Consider the following 16,150-nt stretch of genomic DNA (forward strand, 5'->3'; position numbering starts at 1 on the left):
GGTCAGCATCAGACAAAACAATCTTCTGGCCTTCACCAAGCTACAGTGGCAGCAGCTCTCAGGGCAAAGCCAATAAGGCTGCACTGTTACTTGGATGACATCATCATCCAGTCATCCTCTCCTCTGCAAGCTCAAGAACACTTTCTTTTTGTAAAAAAATATTTTTATTGATTTTTTAAAATATAAGACAAAACAAAACAGACAACATTTAACATGTAAAGGAGCTACCATTGCTCCACTAAGTATAGAAGTCTTCTTAATACAGAAAAAAAGACTAATTCTAGTTTAGATCAATACAGAAAAGTAAACTTGTCAATGAAATATCTCTTTGTATACAACAATAACATAGAAATCTAAACTTTCGAATATTTTCCAGTCATAGTATAGTTATAGTTAAAATAATTGACATCAATTAAAAATAAACTTATTTATCAAGTATCACTATACGATATGTTCTACCTAATATATCTTTAATGATCCTTTTTTATATTCCACCAATTATAAACTTTCTCCCAAGTTTCATAAAATTCTGTTTCCACTTGGTTATTTAACCGTCTCATCATCATATCCAATTCTGCACATTCCATAATCTTCCTAAAGACCTCTTCGTCTTTTGGAATTTCCTTTTCTTTCCATTTTTGTGCAAATGCAATTCTTGCTGCTACTAATATATGAATTATTAAATATGTTTCTTTTTTATATTTGGTATCAGTAATACCTAATAAGAAAAATTCTGAGGTCTTTTTATTTCCTTATTTGTAATTTCCTTTAACCATTTTTCTACCTTATTCCAATAAATCTTAGATTTTGGGCATGTCCACCATGCATATGTGCCAATTTCTTTTTTACATTTCCAACATATAACACTTGGAAAAATCTTTGAAATCCTATTTGGTGGAAGATGCCATCTGTAGAACATCTTAATTTGATTGTCTTTAAAAGAGATTGATTTAGTTATTTTCCAGTTGTATATCCAAACCTTTTCCCATGTATCTAGATTTATTTCTTTTCGAAAATTTTTACCCCAACTGATCATATTATCTTTTAATATCCAACCTATCGTCTTGTAGTTTATTAAATATTTATATAACTTTCCTTGATTTTTAGTTAGTAATTTCCCAGGTATATTATTATCCTTCTTAAATATGAATATTCTCACATCTTTTTGGTATCTAGAATTAATCTGGGCGTACTGCCACCAATCTATTTCTACCCCTGACTCCTGTAATTCTTGTTTTGTTTTCAGTTTTAGTTGATTATCAAGTAAATCTCTATATTTCCATATTTTACCTTCTTTTAACAAATTAGGGTGAGAAATAGCTTCAATCGGTGAAATCCATTCTGGAATTACTAAAAAGTGGGTTTTTAAAATCTCATTCCAAACATCTATTAATGCCTTTCTAATTATGTTTCTGTTACAGTATGAGTGGACTTTTGGACTTTTCATACCATAGAAAGGCATGCAAGCCTAGAATTAAATTGTGGCCCTTTAGGTTTAGCAATCTTCTATTTTCCAAGGTTAGCCATTCTTTTATCCACGATAGTGCTGCCACTTGGTAATATAACTTCCAATTTGGGAGGGCGAGCCCTCCTCTCTCTTTCCGGTCTTCAGATGAACTTTGTTTTATTCTTGGTTTCTTACCTTGCCATATATTTTTTTTTAGTAATCTTAGTTAATTCTTTAAAGAAATTCCCTCCTAGATTTATTGGGATTACCTGAAATAAAAACAATACTTTGGGAAGAATATTCATTTTGATTGTGGAGATTCTTCCTACTACAGATAACTGTAAATTGTTCCATATTTCCAAGTCTTTTCTAATTTGGCCTAAAAGCTTTGTATAATTATCATTTTTAAAAGACATAACTTTAGAAGAAATCCAAATACCTAAATATTTTACTTTTTTGTTATTTTATTTGTTATTTTATTTGTTGATTTTTCTAGTTGTTTTATCTGTAAGTCCGTCATGTTTTTTATAAGTATTTGTGTCTTTTCCTTATTAATTTTCAAACCTGCTACTTTCCCATATTCTTCTATTAAGTCTATTAATTTTTATATTGATGTCAGAGGATCTTCTATTATAAAGACCACGTCGTCAGCAAATGCTTGGACTTTGTATATTTCTTTTTTAATCTTCAAACCTTTTATATCATTTTCTGTTCTTATTTTTATTAATAATGTTTCTAATGTTAAAATAAATAATAATAGTGATATAGGGCAGCCTTGTCTAACTCATCTTTGTATTTCTAATCTCTCTGTTCATTGTTTATTATGATTTTTGCTGATTGGTTAGAATAAATCGCATCAATTATATTAAAAAATTTGGTTCCCACATTCATCTTATTTAATTGTATTTTCATAAAAGTCCAATCTACATTATCAAATGCTTTTTTGGCATCAAGAAATATAAGTGCCATTTGTTTTTCGGGGTGTTGTTCATAATATTTTAAGGTATTTATAATTGTCCTCAAGTTATTTTTATTTATCTACCTGGTAAAAATCCATTCTTGTCTTCATGTATTATTTCATTTATAATATTTTTAAACCTAAGTGCATATATTGATATAAAAATTTTATAGTCTACGTTTAGTAATGAGATTGGTCTATAATTTTTTTTCCTTTTCTGTTCCCACTTTATGTATTACTGTTATTAAAGTTTCTGTCCATGTTCTGGGTAATTTGCCATCTGCTATTATCACTATACAGTGATCCCTCTATTATCGCGAGGGTTCCATTCCCAGACCCCTCGCGATAATCGATTTTTCGCAATGTAGGGTTGCGGAAGTAAAAACACCGTCTGCGCATGCGCGCCCTTTTTCCCATGGCCGCGCATGCGCAGATGGTGGAGTTTGCGTTCCCCGCCGCCCACGCAAAGGGGAAACCCCGATTTGGCTCCTCGCTGCTGCTGCGCTACCGAGCAGATCAGCTGTTGGGCGGCTGAAGGAACCTTCCCTGGGTCTTCCCCTCTTGCTGGCGGGCGGGTGAGCGGCGGGAATCAGCGAGGAGCCGGGGTTTCCCCTTTGCGTGGGCGGCCGGGAAGACCCAGGTTGGGGGTTTGGGGGGTGCTGGGAAGCCCCCCATGCCGGCGGCGACCTTTTAAAACAGCCGCGCGGCTTCCCAGCTGAGTCCTGAAGCCAAACGCCAAAGGCGAACTTCCGTGTTTGGCTTCAGGACTCAGTTGGGAAGACGCGCGGCTGTTTTAAAAGGTCGCCGCCGGCATGGGGGGCTTCCCAGCACTCCCCCAAACCCGGATTAGGGGTTCGGGGGGGTGCTGGGAAGCCCCCAGGCCGGCGGCGACCTTTTAAAACAGCCGCGCCGCTTCCCAGCTGACTCCCAAAGCCAAACGCGGAAGTGGGTTTTTTTTAATTAATATTTTTTTAAAAATCGCGATATAGCGTTTCGCGAAGATCGAGATCGCGAAACTCGAGGGATCACTGTATATTTGTTTTGACTCTATTGTTTTGTCAATATACATTGCTACACCTCTCTTTTTTTGATCCGCTAGGCTCATATAAATTTTCCCTAATTTTGGTTTATTGAGTAATTTTCTATTTGATTTCTTAATGTGAACTTCTTGTAGGATATTTATTTGTGCTCTTTGTTTCTTGAGTTTGATCCATATTTGATTTCTTTTCCCAGGGTTATTCAATCCATTTACATTAACTGAAAAGATTTTTAAATCTTGTGACATCTCTATTTATAGTATTTTTTTGTTTCTTTGGGTTCTCGCAATCTACTGCCTAACACCAATTCTCGTTGAATTTTTGGTTGTTTCTTTCTGACATCTTGTATTTCCTCCCTCTCTTTGCAGGCCACCCCCTTTTCTTCCTCTTTATCTTTGGATTCTTTATATAGTTGTTCTTTTCTATTCAGTTCAGTTTGTGCAAAGAAGGCTCTTGCTTCTTCTACATTCTCTATCTTGATTCTCAATCCTTACCAAGTTAGAGAAAGTCCTTCTGGTACCAACCATCGGAAAACTATGTTTTCTTTTATTAATACACTTGTAAGGAAGTAGTATTCTCTTCTGCTTTCTCTTACTCTTTTTGGAACTTGTTTCAAAATTATAATATCTTTCCCTTTGTGCTTCCAAGTTTGATTTCTTGCCTGTTTTAAAACATCTCTGATTATTCTCCTGGAGAACTTAATATGGACCTCTCTTGCTAGGTTGTGCCTTCATGCATAGCCAGTTTGGACTCTATAAATTTCATATATCTCTCTTATAAGTTCTTGTGGGTCCATCTGTAAGATTTCTCCTATTATCTCTGCCATCTTTGCTGTTAAGTCTTCATCTTTCTCCTCACTTACATTTTGAAATCTCAATCCAGGTGAGGCGGATCGTAATTCCAAATTGGTTATTGCTTCATCAAAGCCTCTGTTAATTATGTAACTATGTTCTTCGTATTCTTCCATCTTTTGTCCTACATCCTCGACTTTATCTTTCATTGTTTTCATTCTTTTTTCATTCATGTAAATTTTGCTGTATAACTTTTATGTTGCCATCCATCTCCTTCATGCTTCCTTTTACTTCTCCTATTTTAGTTTTGAGGTCTCCCATTTCCATTTTGAGGTCTCCTATTTCAGTTTTCAAATCTCCCATCTAAATTTTTCATTTCTTCCAGATATTTTTTCACTTCTTCTCTATTTGTATCCATTGAAATTTGGGTTTTATGCATGAAGTCTTGAATAATAGCCAAGGTATCTTGAATAGTCTGAAAGTTTGGTTCTGTCGGGGTTTTCTCCTTTTCTTTTTCTTTATCCTTGCCCAACATTATTGTTATTGATCTTTGTTGTAGTGGAGATGATATTGGGGATACCTTTGGGATAGAAGTTGGAGTGGATGTCTGTTTTTTTGTTGTTGTTGTGATGGTAGTTGTACTTTGCATCCTGGAAGAGCCTCTCATGTCTCCAGAGATTTCCAACCTAGCATCAAATTTATTATATAATATCTTGACTTACTTTCTATTTTAGTTAATAATAAAGTTATATTATTTACAACAGCTATAATCTAACTGAATAGTAATACAGTACAATAAAAAGGCAAGGCACTCAAAAGGGAAATACTCATATTATAATAAAAAAAAGAAAAAAGCTTAATTAAAAAGACTATGTCACTACTTTTTAAAAACACACTCTGAATTAATTGTTTTCATATCTATAAATCAAATATCTATCAATAAACTTATCTGCAAATTTGTTATATATGTATTTTAAAAAATTAAAGAGAGAGCAAGAAAAAAAAAAGAAATTAAATAATATTAAATTAAAGAAGATATTGAAAAAAGAAGAAAAGAAGAAAAAAATACAACCTTATATAATTAATCAATTAATTATAAATCTTAATCCTGTCTATTATACTATTTAATCTATGTAAGGAACAATGTATTAAAAATACAAAGAGAAAAGAAAAGAAGAAAGAAAAAACCAAGCACTTATATAGAACAATCTGATTATGTAAATTTGGGGGTATACCAGACCGAGACGGAGGAAACTAAAAATCTAGCATATCATTCTATACCTTGACTATCTGTAATGAAAGGGGAAAAAACCCTATATGAGATATAACAAAAAAGAGGAGAAATGTAAATGTAAAAATGTAAAAAAGAAAAAAGAAATCAGTAAATGTTTGAATAATATATTCAATATAAGTAATTCCAAAGGTGGCAAAAAGGAAAAATAAGGTTTTTAAAATTTAGTCCTTCTCAAGTCGTTCTTAAATCCTTAAATCCTTATTTCTTCGTTCTATTTTTACAGCTTGGGTGTCCTCCTCGATCCACAGCTCACATTAGAAAAACACCTTTCAGCTGTGGCGAGGGGGGCGTTTGCCCAGGTTCGCCTGGTGCGCCAGTTGCGGCCCTATTTGGACCGGGAGTCATTGCTCACAGTCACTCATGCCCTCATCACCTCGAGGCTCGACTACTGTAACGCTCTCTACATGGGGCTACCTTTGAAAAGTGTTCGGAAACTTCAGATCGTGCAGAATGCAGCTGCGAGAGCAATTATGGGCTTCTCCAAGTATGCCCATATCACTCCAACACTCCGCAGTCTGCATTGGCTGCCGATCAGTTTCCGGTCACAATTCAAAGTGTTGGTTATGACCTATAAAGCCCTTCATGGCACTGGACCAGAATATCTTCGGGACCGCCTCCTGCCGCACGAATCCCAGCGACCGGTTAGGTCCCACAGAGTTGGCCTTCTCCGGGTCCCGTCGACTAAACAATGTCGTCTGGCGGGACCCAGGGGAAGAGCCTTCTCTGTGGGGGCCCCGACCCTCTGGAACCAGCTCCCCCCTGAGATTAGGATTGCCCCCACCCTCCCTGCCTTTCGTAAACTCCTTAAGACCCACCTTTGCCGTCAGGCATGGGGGAACTAAAACACCTCCCCCTTGCCCATGTTGTTTTGTTGATTGATTGACTGTGTGCCTGTTTTTTATATATACTGTTTTTATGAGATTATTAATTTAAATTGTAACTAGATGGGTGGGCATTGGATTTGGTATTATGTACTGTACTGTTTTTTATTATTGTTGTGAGCCGCCCCGAGTTTGCGGAGAGGGGCGGCATATAAATCCAATAAACCTAAACCTAAACCTAAACCTCATTCAGGAAGCACAGAGCATGGCTCTCTGGGCAGAATGTCACATCCATTTCATCAGGGAGGAACACATATGTAGGACATTGAACTTGCAAGTGGATTGGCTGAGCAGGATCACTATTGATCATTTGGAGTGGCATTTGCACCTGGATCTGTCCAAAGCTCTCTCCCACAAATTCGACCAACCAGTGGGGTCTTGTTGGCCATCTATCAAACACTCATCTTCCCAGGTTCTTCTCCAGATTCGTGGTACTGGGAGTGGAAGGGATCAATGCTTTATGCAGCTTGTGGCCACAAGGCCTGCTATATGCCTCTCCCCCTGCTCTTATTCCAAAAGTGATAAGGAAACTGCTGGCAGAGAAGGCAGAAATTCTGTTAGTAGCACCTTATTGGCCCAGACGTCCTTGATATGCGGATCTGGCCAGCATCTCAGTGTTTCGTCTCTGGAGGATTCCTGATCACGGGATATTGCTCAGCCAGGGACAGTGCTCCATCCAGATGCCCAATGGTTGCAATTGGCTATATGGCACTTAAAAGGGATATCTTGAGGAAAAATGAGTTTTCTGGGAGGGTGATCCACACCATCGAGGCTTCCAGATACACATCCATTAATTGCATCTATAAGGCTACCTTGTTGGAATTTTGTCAGTTTTGTTCCAAATACAATATCATTCTAATATCAGTGTTGATTCCACAGGTTTTGGCCTTTCTGCAGGATGGGGTTTATCTCCAAACACCCTCCAGTGGTAGTGTCCACAGTCTTAGTATTTGATGGCCTTCAATCTCTATCTCATCATCCTGCAATTTCCTCAAGGGAGCTTCTAATTTGAAACCAACAATGCATCATTATCCATCCTGGGATCTTACTCTGTTCTTGCAGGCTCTGATGGCTTCACTGTATAAACCATTGAAAATTACCAGTCTTCGGTTCCTGACACTTAAGGTAGCTTTCCTCATGGCAATTATCTCTGCCAGGAGAATCTCAGAACTGGCTGCACTATCGGTTCACTCTGACATGTATTTTCCATCCCAACAGGGTGGTTCTTTGACTAGATCCATCCTTTATTCTGAAAGTCAATTCATGGTTCCACAGAGCCCAAGAATTTATTTTACCTAATTTCTGCCCAAATCCTGTTTACCCTCAGGAGAAAAATGGCATATCTTGGATGTCAAAAGAGTCCTTCACATGTATATTAAATGGATGGCTGCCATTTCATAGATCCTAATCCTTATTCATGTCTTTTCAACCAACATCAATGGGGAAAAAAGTTTCACCTTCAGCAGTGGGATGCTGGTTAAAATCATGCATCACAAAGGCTTATGAGATCAAGGCCACTTTGTTACCAGGCTGCATAACCTCTCATTCAAGAAGGAGTGTGGCCACTAGAGTGGTATGGGCCACACAAGCCTCCATTGAGGACATTTGCTGGGCGGCAACCTGGATATCACCATCACCATTAGACACTATTAGCTGGATTCCTTCGCTTCTGCAGAGGTGTCGTTTAGCAAGGGGGTACTGCAAAGAGTTTACTCCACTTCAGGGACCTGGACCAACCTTCTTCCCGCTCTTGGGCTTGGGTACATCCTATGCTTGGACTCTCCAAGCAGCGCACAGAAGAATGAACATTGTCTTACCTGAATGTTTCTTCTATGCATGCTATGCATGGTATGGACATTTTAGATTCTCCATTTTTGGACTCCCTGCATGTCTACGCCTTAATAAAACAACTTCCTCAGTAGAGCCAAGGAGGTGATATGGCAGATATTTTTTACTCAGTCCCTGGCAAACAGACAGTGGTTGCACATAGAAAGAATGTTCAGGTAAGACAATATTCAGTCCCACCACAAATTTTGCACTAAGTCCAAAGTGGCAAAAATCAACAGGAACCAGCACTTATTAAACCAATGAAACAAAAGTAGTTATATACTGATATAATAAAATTTAATAATTGCACAACAAACCTACTTTGCATGTTGGCCTGCAATTGTTTTGAACTCATTTTCCCAATTTGGTCTTCCATACTGAGTTTTTTGCTTCAAGCCTGTAATCACATCTTTCTCCTCATCATGATGCATTGTAAAATGAGTCGCCTTGAAAGTTAAAAGCAAGAAATAACCTTATTAGAAGATTGTTAGGTAACTTTTTGTAACAAACTGGAAGATAATTAGGAAAGTTTTTGTATTCCAGTTGTAATTTCTAGCCAGCAGAAACCACAGAAGTTGAAATCCAATACAACCTGAAGGAAACAGATTGGGAAAGATTAGAAGAGTTATTATGTTTGATATAAAAAAGAGGGAGAGAAAGATTGGTTCCAAATGATAATTTCCAAATAACCCACAGTATCCAACAGAGAAAAATATAACACTAAACCAACAAATACGTACTGCATATGTTGGAGGAAAAACTAAGGAAGATGCCTCTCAATATTTCCTGATGGCTTGCCTTAATGTGAATATTGTTCTGGTTTCAGGCTCATACAGATAATAATTGGAATAAATGATTGCTCAATGCATCTCATTGTAAAAACACCTCTTCTTTATTTCTGCTTATTTCCCTCATTAATATACCAACTTTGCACGCAGTGTTTTCTTTCCTCATCTCTATCTTTAGCAATTAAGTAGATTAGCTTGGTAGTATCATAAAAACATTCCACAAGTTATTCTAAAATGTATGGGCTAATCAGTGCTAGCCAGGAGTCATAAAAGCAGGTAATAAATCACACATTGTTAGCTTATGCTCTGGAGCATGTCCTGGACCAGTGTTCCCTCTAATTTTTTTTCGGTGTGGGCGGAAAAGTATAGTATCTGAGCGGCAGTCCCTTTGGGACTGGGCAGCATAGAAGTCAAAAATAAATAAATAAATAAACAAACAAATAAATAAATAAGGAAAAAAATTAGGGGACAGCCCCCAGTGCGGTGGTGGGGGAGGAGGTGGAGCTCAGGGCCGAGCCCGGGCCCATCGCCCCCGGCTCCAGGGGGCAGCCTCCAGCACAGTGGTGGGGGAGGAGGCGGAGTTCAGGGCGGAGTAGTCCTCTATTAGAGAGGACTGTTAAATTGTTTAGCTTAAGTAAACATGATGGACAGAGATAAAGAAACATAGCAGCTGTTTGTAGTATGCTGACTACAAGGCAGAAAAGGTGGACATGATTGTCACGTTGATGACTTTTATGATATCTTCATTTTTCTTGATAGTTTCAGAACATTTATAGCATATGCATGATTTAGTTGTCATTATTAGTAGGGATATCATTCTATATTGATTGTTTGGATTTTCTGCACGGCATGGTAGATAATTCTTATTTGTTGTTATATATTATTTGATCACTTGTTAATTTATCACTTGATGTATATTACACTGATCAATAATCAATAACATTAATTATTCACTATGATAGACAGTCAACTGATTAAATTAGCTAATGATTCATTTGTCCTTTCAATTAAATGATCAAAACCAACAATTAATCACTATGATAGACAATTGTTTGATTAAATTAGATAGATAATAAATCGGTTGTTTAATCAATTAACTAAAGTAGCTAATTAAGTTAGCTAGTCAGTCAGTAGATCTGTTGGGATAAACTTTCCTCCAGTGTCAATCAAACTGTAAGTGATTAATTAGTTAACAAGGCAATAAACTATACTGTAATGTAAGTCTCTTCTTTAAAATCCCATTTCTGAATGGTGCTTTGGAAATGGCTGGTGACTTTCTCTAGCACTTTTTCCTCCTGGAAATTGGATATAGCGCTTTCTTCTCTTGGGGATCAACACCTTTCTCTTGGGAAGTGCTTCTCTTTGTTTGCCTCATAGTTCAGTCGCCTAGTGCTTAGCAGAGCTCGGAAAGACTTCAGGCACACGCTGGGGTTTCAGGGCAGTGTGATCCATCAGGGCTCAGAGGCTTCGGGGCAAGCATACTCCTCACAGGACTCTGGGCTCCAAGATACAGGAACATGCTGGGCTTCAGGGAAGATGCAGATACACGCTGGGCTTCAGAGAAGATGCAGGCATACGCTGGGCTCCAGGGGAGATACTGGCACATGCTGGACTTAGGGGAAGGTGCAGGTACATGCTGGGCTCTGCAGGGCTTAAGGACAGGCACATGAACACAGTTCCAGAACAGGCATGCGCTCCTCAGGGCTGGTGCATGCACACAAGCTCCACAGGACTGGTGCAGCACAGGGCTCCCAGAATCGGTTGCTCTGCTGTGGGATCACTCTCTGGGGAAATCTTACAGTAGTCACAGGAATCTGCTTGGCCATCTGCTCGTTTCTTCAGTTATCTCATTTCTCTAATTATTTTATCTCCGGTAGTAATCAATTCAATTTGATTAAGATCTGTAGTTTTTTTCTGATCTCTTCTTATTGAGATCTCTTTCTGATCTCTTTTTTCCTCAGATCTCTGGGACCATGAAATTAGTCCATTTTTCTTTTTTCCTCTGGTTCCGCTGGCCTAGACCCTAATTACTATTATATTTATTTTTGGGACTTACTCTATTTCAGTTCTTTTAGTTTGGTTGCCTCTAATCCTGTCTCTAATCATAGGTTTTTTATATTTCCCCTGTCACTAGTCTCCACTAATGTAGCTAGGAATCTGCCTTGATCGACATCTTAACCAGATACTCTTCCTCTTCCCTCCACTCCCCGCCCCCCCGAAACTGTTGCTAATTCTCCCTCCACAAGCAAGCTCAATAGAATGGCTGTTATGTGCATGAAAAAATAGTTGGAACAGGTTGGAAGCAGTCATGCCTGCCTGGAAGAAGATGCTGCTGGCTACTGCATTAACCTCTTAAAAAGCAGCTTCATACACACTGCCATCCCATGCATTCTGAAGAGTCTCTTTTGAAACATTTGCATTGCTATAATAAATATGCTTGCTTGAATCCTTTGCATTGATGATATCCACTTCCATTTGATTCTCAGCAATAACATTTTAGTCTCAGAACAGCATAGTCACAATTATCCATGAAACAAGTGGTAAATCTGTTGGTAAATCTATATCTGTTGCATCTGTCTTTTACAATATTTACTTTTCAAATATTTTTGATGGTGCCTTAGTGGTGGAATCCATAATGTGACAATTAGTGAAAATGGCCAATAAAAACCTATTGGATTCATGGGCAGTAGCAACTCTGGATCCAGTCCCACAATCTAAAGGGATATGCAGTGATTGCCTGCTTTTCCTAAAGATCTAATTGCTCTGATTCAATAGTTACCTGAGATTCATCCCAGCCAGTAAGATAGATGTTGTAACTGAGAAAATCTGTCTGATTCTTTTCTTGCATTTGAGCCTCCACTGATTGTAAGAGATCAGCAAACCATTCAAAGGCATGGGTATCACGGCAGAGCCAATAAAAATAGATCTGAGGAAATAAAATTGAACATGTTCACCTTATTAGTACCTCTTTAGTTAGGTAACTTTGTTTACTCCTGCCCCCCCAAACCTACAAAGTACTGTGACATCCAACAATCCCTTGGCTATAATAATATAGATATCAACCTAGCATGGAGATGAAAGGACAGAAATATTTTATTTTATTTTTTTAATAATATTTTTATTATTTTTCTTTAAACAGACAAGGTGGACAACATTTAACATTTAAAGGAGCTACCATTGCTCCGCTCGTCATAGAAGTCTAACTAATACAAAAAGAAAAGTCTAACTATAGTCAGATCAATACAGAAATACAGTTTATAATATTCTACGTTCTTACTAAATTTACCTCTATATTTCCATTTTTATGTTATAATTCATATAACTCAAATGAGTTCTCATGTCTATAAAAAAATTTCAATTTATTTCTAAAATATTATTTTGATAATATAATTAAACTAGTTAGTCAATTATTTAAACAAATAAAAATTACATTTAAAATTACTAAAATTGCAAAAATACTCTGTGATTACAGTGATCCCCCGTTTATTGCGTCCCCAACCATTGCGAACAGGGTACTTCGCGATTTTTCAACCCGGAAGTCAAAATACCATCTACGCATGCGTGCGTTTTTTCTATGGGCACGCATGCGTAGATGGCAACCGGGAGATCAGCTGCTGGGTGGCTTTCCTGGGTCTTCCCCCTCTTGCTGGCGTCAGCGAGGAGTTTCCCCACCGCCCACGCAAACTCCTCGCTGCCGCCCGCCCTTCGCCCGCCCACGCCGTTCATTCTCGCCGCTTTCGAGCTGAGTCCTGAAGCGAATTCGCTCCCGGACTCAGCTGGAAAGCGCCGAGAGACAGCGCCAAGGAACGGGCCTGTCCACGCTGTCTCTCGGCGCTTTCGAGCTGAGTCCGGGAGCGAGTTCGCTCCCGGACTCAGCTGGAAAGCGCCGAGAGACAGCGCCAAGGAACGGGCCTGTCCACGCTGTCTCTCGGCGCTTTCGAGCTGAGTCCGGGAGCGAGTTCGCTCCCGGACTCAGCTGGAAAGCGCCGAGAGACAGCGCCAAGGAACGGGCCTGTCCACGCTGTCTCTCGGCGCTTTCGAGCTGAGTCCGGGAGCGAGTTCGCTCCCGGACTCAGCTCGAAAGCGCCGAGAGACAGCGCCAAGGAACGGGCCTGTCCACGCTGTCTCTCGGCGCTTTCGAGCTGAGTCCGGGAGCGAGTTCGCTCCCGGACTCAGCTCGAAAGCGCCGAGAGACAGCGCCAAGGAACGGGCCTGTCCACTCTGTCTCTCGGCGCTTTCGAGCTGAGTCCGGGAGCGAGTTCGCTCCCGGACTCAGCTCGAAAGCGCCGAGAGACAGCGCCAAGGAACGGGCCTGTCCACGCTGTCTCTCGGCGCTTTCGAGCTGAGTCCGGGAGCGAGTTCGCTCCCGGACTCAGCTCGAAAGCGCCGAGAGACAGCGCCAAGGAACGGGCCTGTCCACGCTGTCTCTCGGCGCTTTCGAGCTGAGTCCGGGAGCGAGTTAGCTCCCGGACTCAGCTCGAAAGCGCCGAGAGACAGCGCCCCCCGGACCCCCAACCCGGGTTTGGGGGGCTGCTAGGAAGCCCCCCATGCCTGCGGCAAACAGCTGCGCCGCCCCCAATCTTCGGCTCCTCGCTAGCGCTGTGGGAGTAAAAACACCATCTGCACATGCGCAGATGGTGTTTTTACTTCCGCATCGCTACTTCGCGAAAACCCGCTCGTTGCGGGGGCTCCTGGAACGGAACCCTCGCAACGAGCGGGGGATCACTGTATACTATTTTTAATCTACTACTTTATATCTATTATAACAATACTATGAAATAATTAAAATCACTTATTCAATCTAGAAACCTTATCTTTTTAATTTCTTAATTTTCTACTATATATATATTCAATTTAATAAATTCAAATGGTTTTAAATTTATTCATATACAATTTTAAAACTATTTTTTAAGATTCCACCATTTATACACTTTGCCCCATATTTTGTAAAATTCTGTTTACACTTGATTGTTCAAACGCCTTGTCATCATATCTAATTCTGCACATTCCATGATTTTTTAAAAATACTTCTTCATCTTTTGGTATTTCCTTTTCTTTCCATTTCTGCGCAAATGTAATCCTTGCCGCAACTAAAATGTGAATTATTAAATAATATATTTCTTTTTTATATTTCATATCTGAGATACCTAATAGGAAGAATTCTGGAGTCTTTCTAATCTTCTCGTTCATTATTTCCTTTAACCATTTCTCTACTTTATTCCAATAATTCTTGGCTTCAAGGCAAGTCCACCATGTATGAAAGTATGTGCCAATTTCTTTTTTACATTTCCAACAGGTGGGAGAAACATTAGGAAACATTTTAGAAATCCTATATGGTGGGAGATGCCATCTATAAAACATCTTAATTTGATTTTCTTTGAAAGTAATTGATTTTGTTATTTTCCAATTATATACCCATACCTTTTCCCATGTTTCCAGATTTATTTCTTTTCAAAAAAAATTGCACCAACTGATCATATTATCTTTCAATAGTCAACCTATCGTTCTATAGTTTATTAAATATTTATATACATTTCCAATTAGTTTCCCTTGATTTTGAGTTAACAATTTACCCAATATATTATTTTCTTTTTTGAAAATATAAGTTTTGATATCCTTTTGATATCTAGAACTAATCTGTGCATACTGCCACCAATCCAAATCAATACCAATCTCTTGTAATTCTTGTTTAGTTCTTAATTTTAATTGATTATCCAATAAGTCCCTATATTTCCATATCTTCCCATCTTTTAAAAAGTTCGGGTGCGAAATGGCCTCAATTGGTGAGATCCATTCTGGCATTACTAAGAAATGAATTTCTTTATTTTATTCCAAACGTCAATCAGTGCTTTTCTGATAATATTACTTTTAAAATATGAATGGGATTTCAACTTTTCATACCATATAAAGGCGTGCCAGCCTAACATTAAATCATGGCCTTCTAGATTGAGTAATCTTTGGTTTTCCAGAGTTAACCATTCTTTTATCCACGTTAGAGCAGTAGCTTGGTAATATAATTTCCAATTTGGGAGGCCTAGGCCTCCTCTTTCTTTACGGTCTTCTAATGAATTTTGATTTATTCTTGGTTTCTTGCCTTGCCATATACATTTTTTTTGTTATACTATTTAACTCTGCAAAAAAAATTGGTCCGGGATTGATTGGGATAACTTGAAAAAGGAATAAAATTTTAGGGAAGATATTCATTTTAATTGTAGAAATTCTTCCAACTAGTGATAATTGCAAATTATTCCAAATTTCCAAATCCTTTTTAATCTGTCCTAACAATTTTATGTAGTTGTCATTTTTTAAAGATATGGCTTTGGAGGTCATCCATATGCCTAAGTATTTCACTTTTTTTGTGACTTTCATATTTGTTAAATTTTCTAAATATTTTCTCTGTGTCTCTGTCATATTTTTTGTTAGTATCTGTGTCTTTTCTTTATTTATTTTCAAACCTGTGACGTTCCCGTATTCTTCTATTAAATTTATTAACCTTTAGACTACATCAGCTTGTACTTTATAAATTTCTTTTTTAATCTTCAATCCTTGTATTTCCCTTTCTGCTCTTATTTTTCTCAATAAAACTTCTAATGTTAAGATAAATAATAATGGTGATATTGGGCAACCTTGTCTCACTCCTCTTTGTATTGCTAATTTTTCTGTTTGCTCACTATTTATTATAATTCTAGCTGATTGTTCAGAATATATAGTGTCTATTATATTGAAGAATTTGGTTCCTACCTCCATCTTATTCAATTGTATTTTCATAAAATTCCAATCTACATTGTCGAACGCTTTTTTAGTGTCTAAAAATATAAGTGACATTTGTTTATCTGGATGTTGCTCATAATATTCTAACGCATTTACTACTGTTCTTAAATTATTTTTTATTTGTCTTCCTGGTAAAAATCTGTTTTGATCTCCATGTATTATTCCATTTATAATATTTTTAAACCTAATAGCAAAAATTGATATAAAAATTTTATAATCCACATTTAACAGTGGTATTGGCCTGTAATTTTCAATTTTTTTCCTTCTCAGTTCCCACTTTATGTATTAAAGTTTATGACCATGTTTTGGGTAGTTTACCTTCTGCTATTATTTGGTTATATATTTCTAAAATATTT

The 16,150-nt window shown here is 38.1% G+C and overlaps 1 protein-coding gene across 1 annotated transcript in view; it reads right to left on the bottom strand.

The window, feature by feature from the left end:
- Positions 1-16,150, bottom strand: part of CYBB (cytochrome b-245 beta chain) — a 58,590-nt gene that overhangs the window by 3,832 nt on the left and 38,608 nt on the right. Inside the window, exons 11-12 of the mRNA XM_070750551.1 lie at positions 11,803-11,949; positions 8,557-8,681 (exon numbers count right to left, since the gene is read on the bottom strand). Coding sequence (XP_070606652.1) covers positions 8,557-8,681; positions 11,803-11,949 — 272 coding nt within the window. The remainder of the gene's footprint in view (positions 1-8,556; positions 8,682-11,802; positions 11,950-16,150) is intronic.

The sequence above is a fragment of the Erythrolamprus reginae genome, chromosome 4 (assembly GCF_031021105.1).
Source record: "Erythrolamprus reginae isolate rEryReg1 chromosome 4, rEryReg1.hap1, whole genome shotgun sequence".
Taxonomy (NCBI): domain Eukaryota; kingdom Metazoa; phylum Chordata; class Lepidosauria; order Squamata; family Dipsadidae; genus Erythrolamprus; species Erythrolamprus reginae.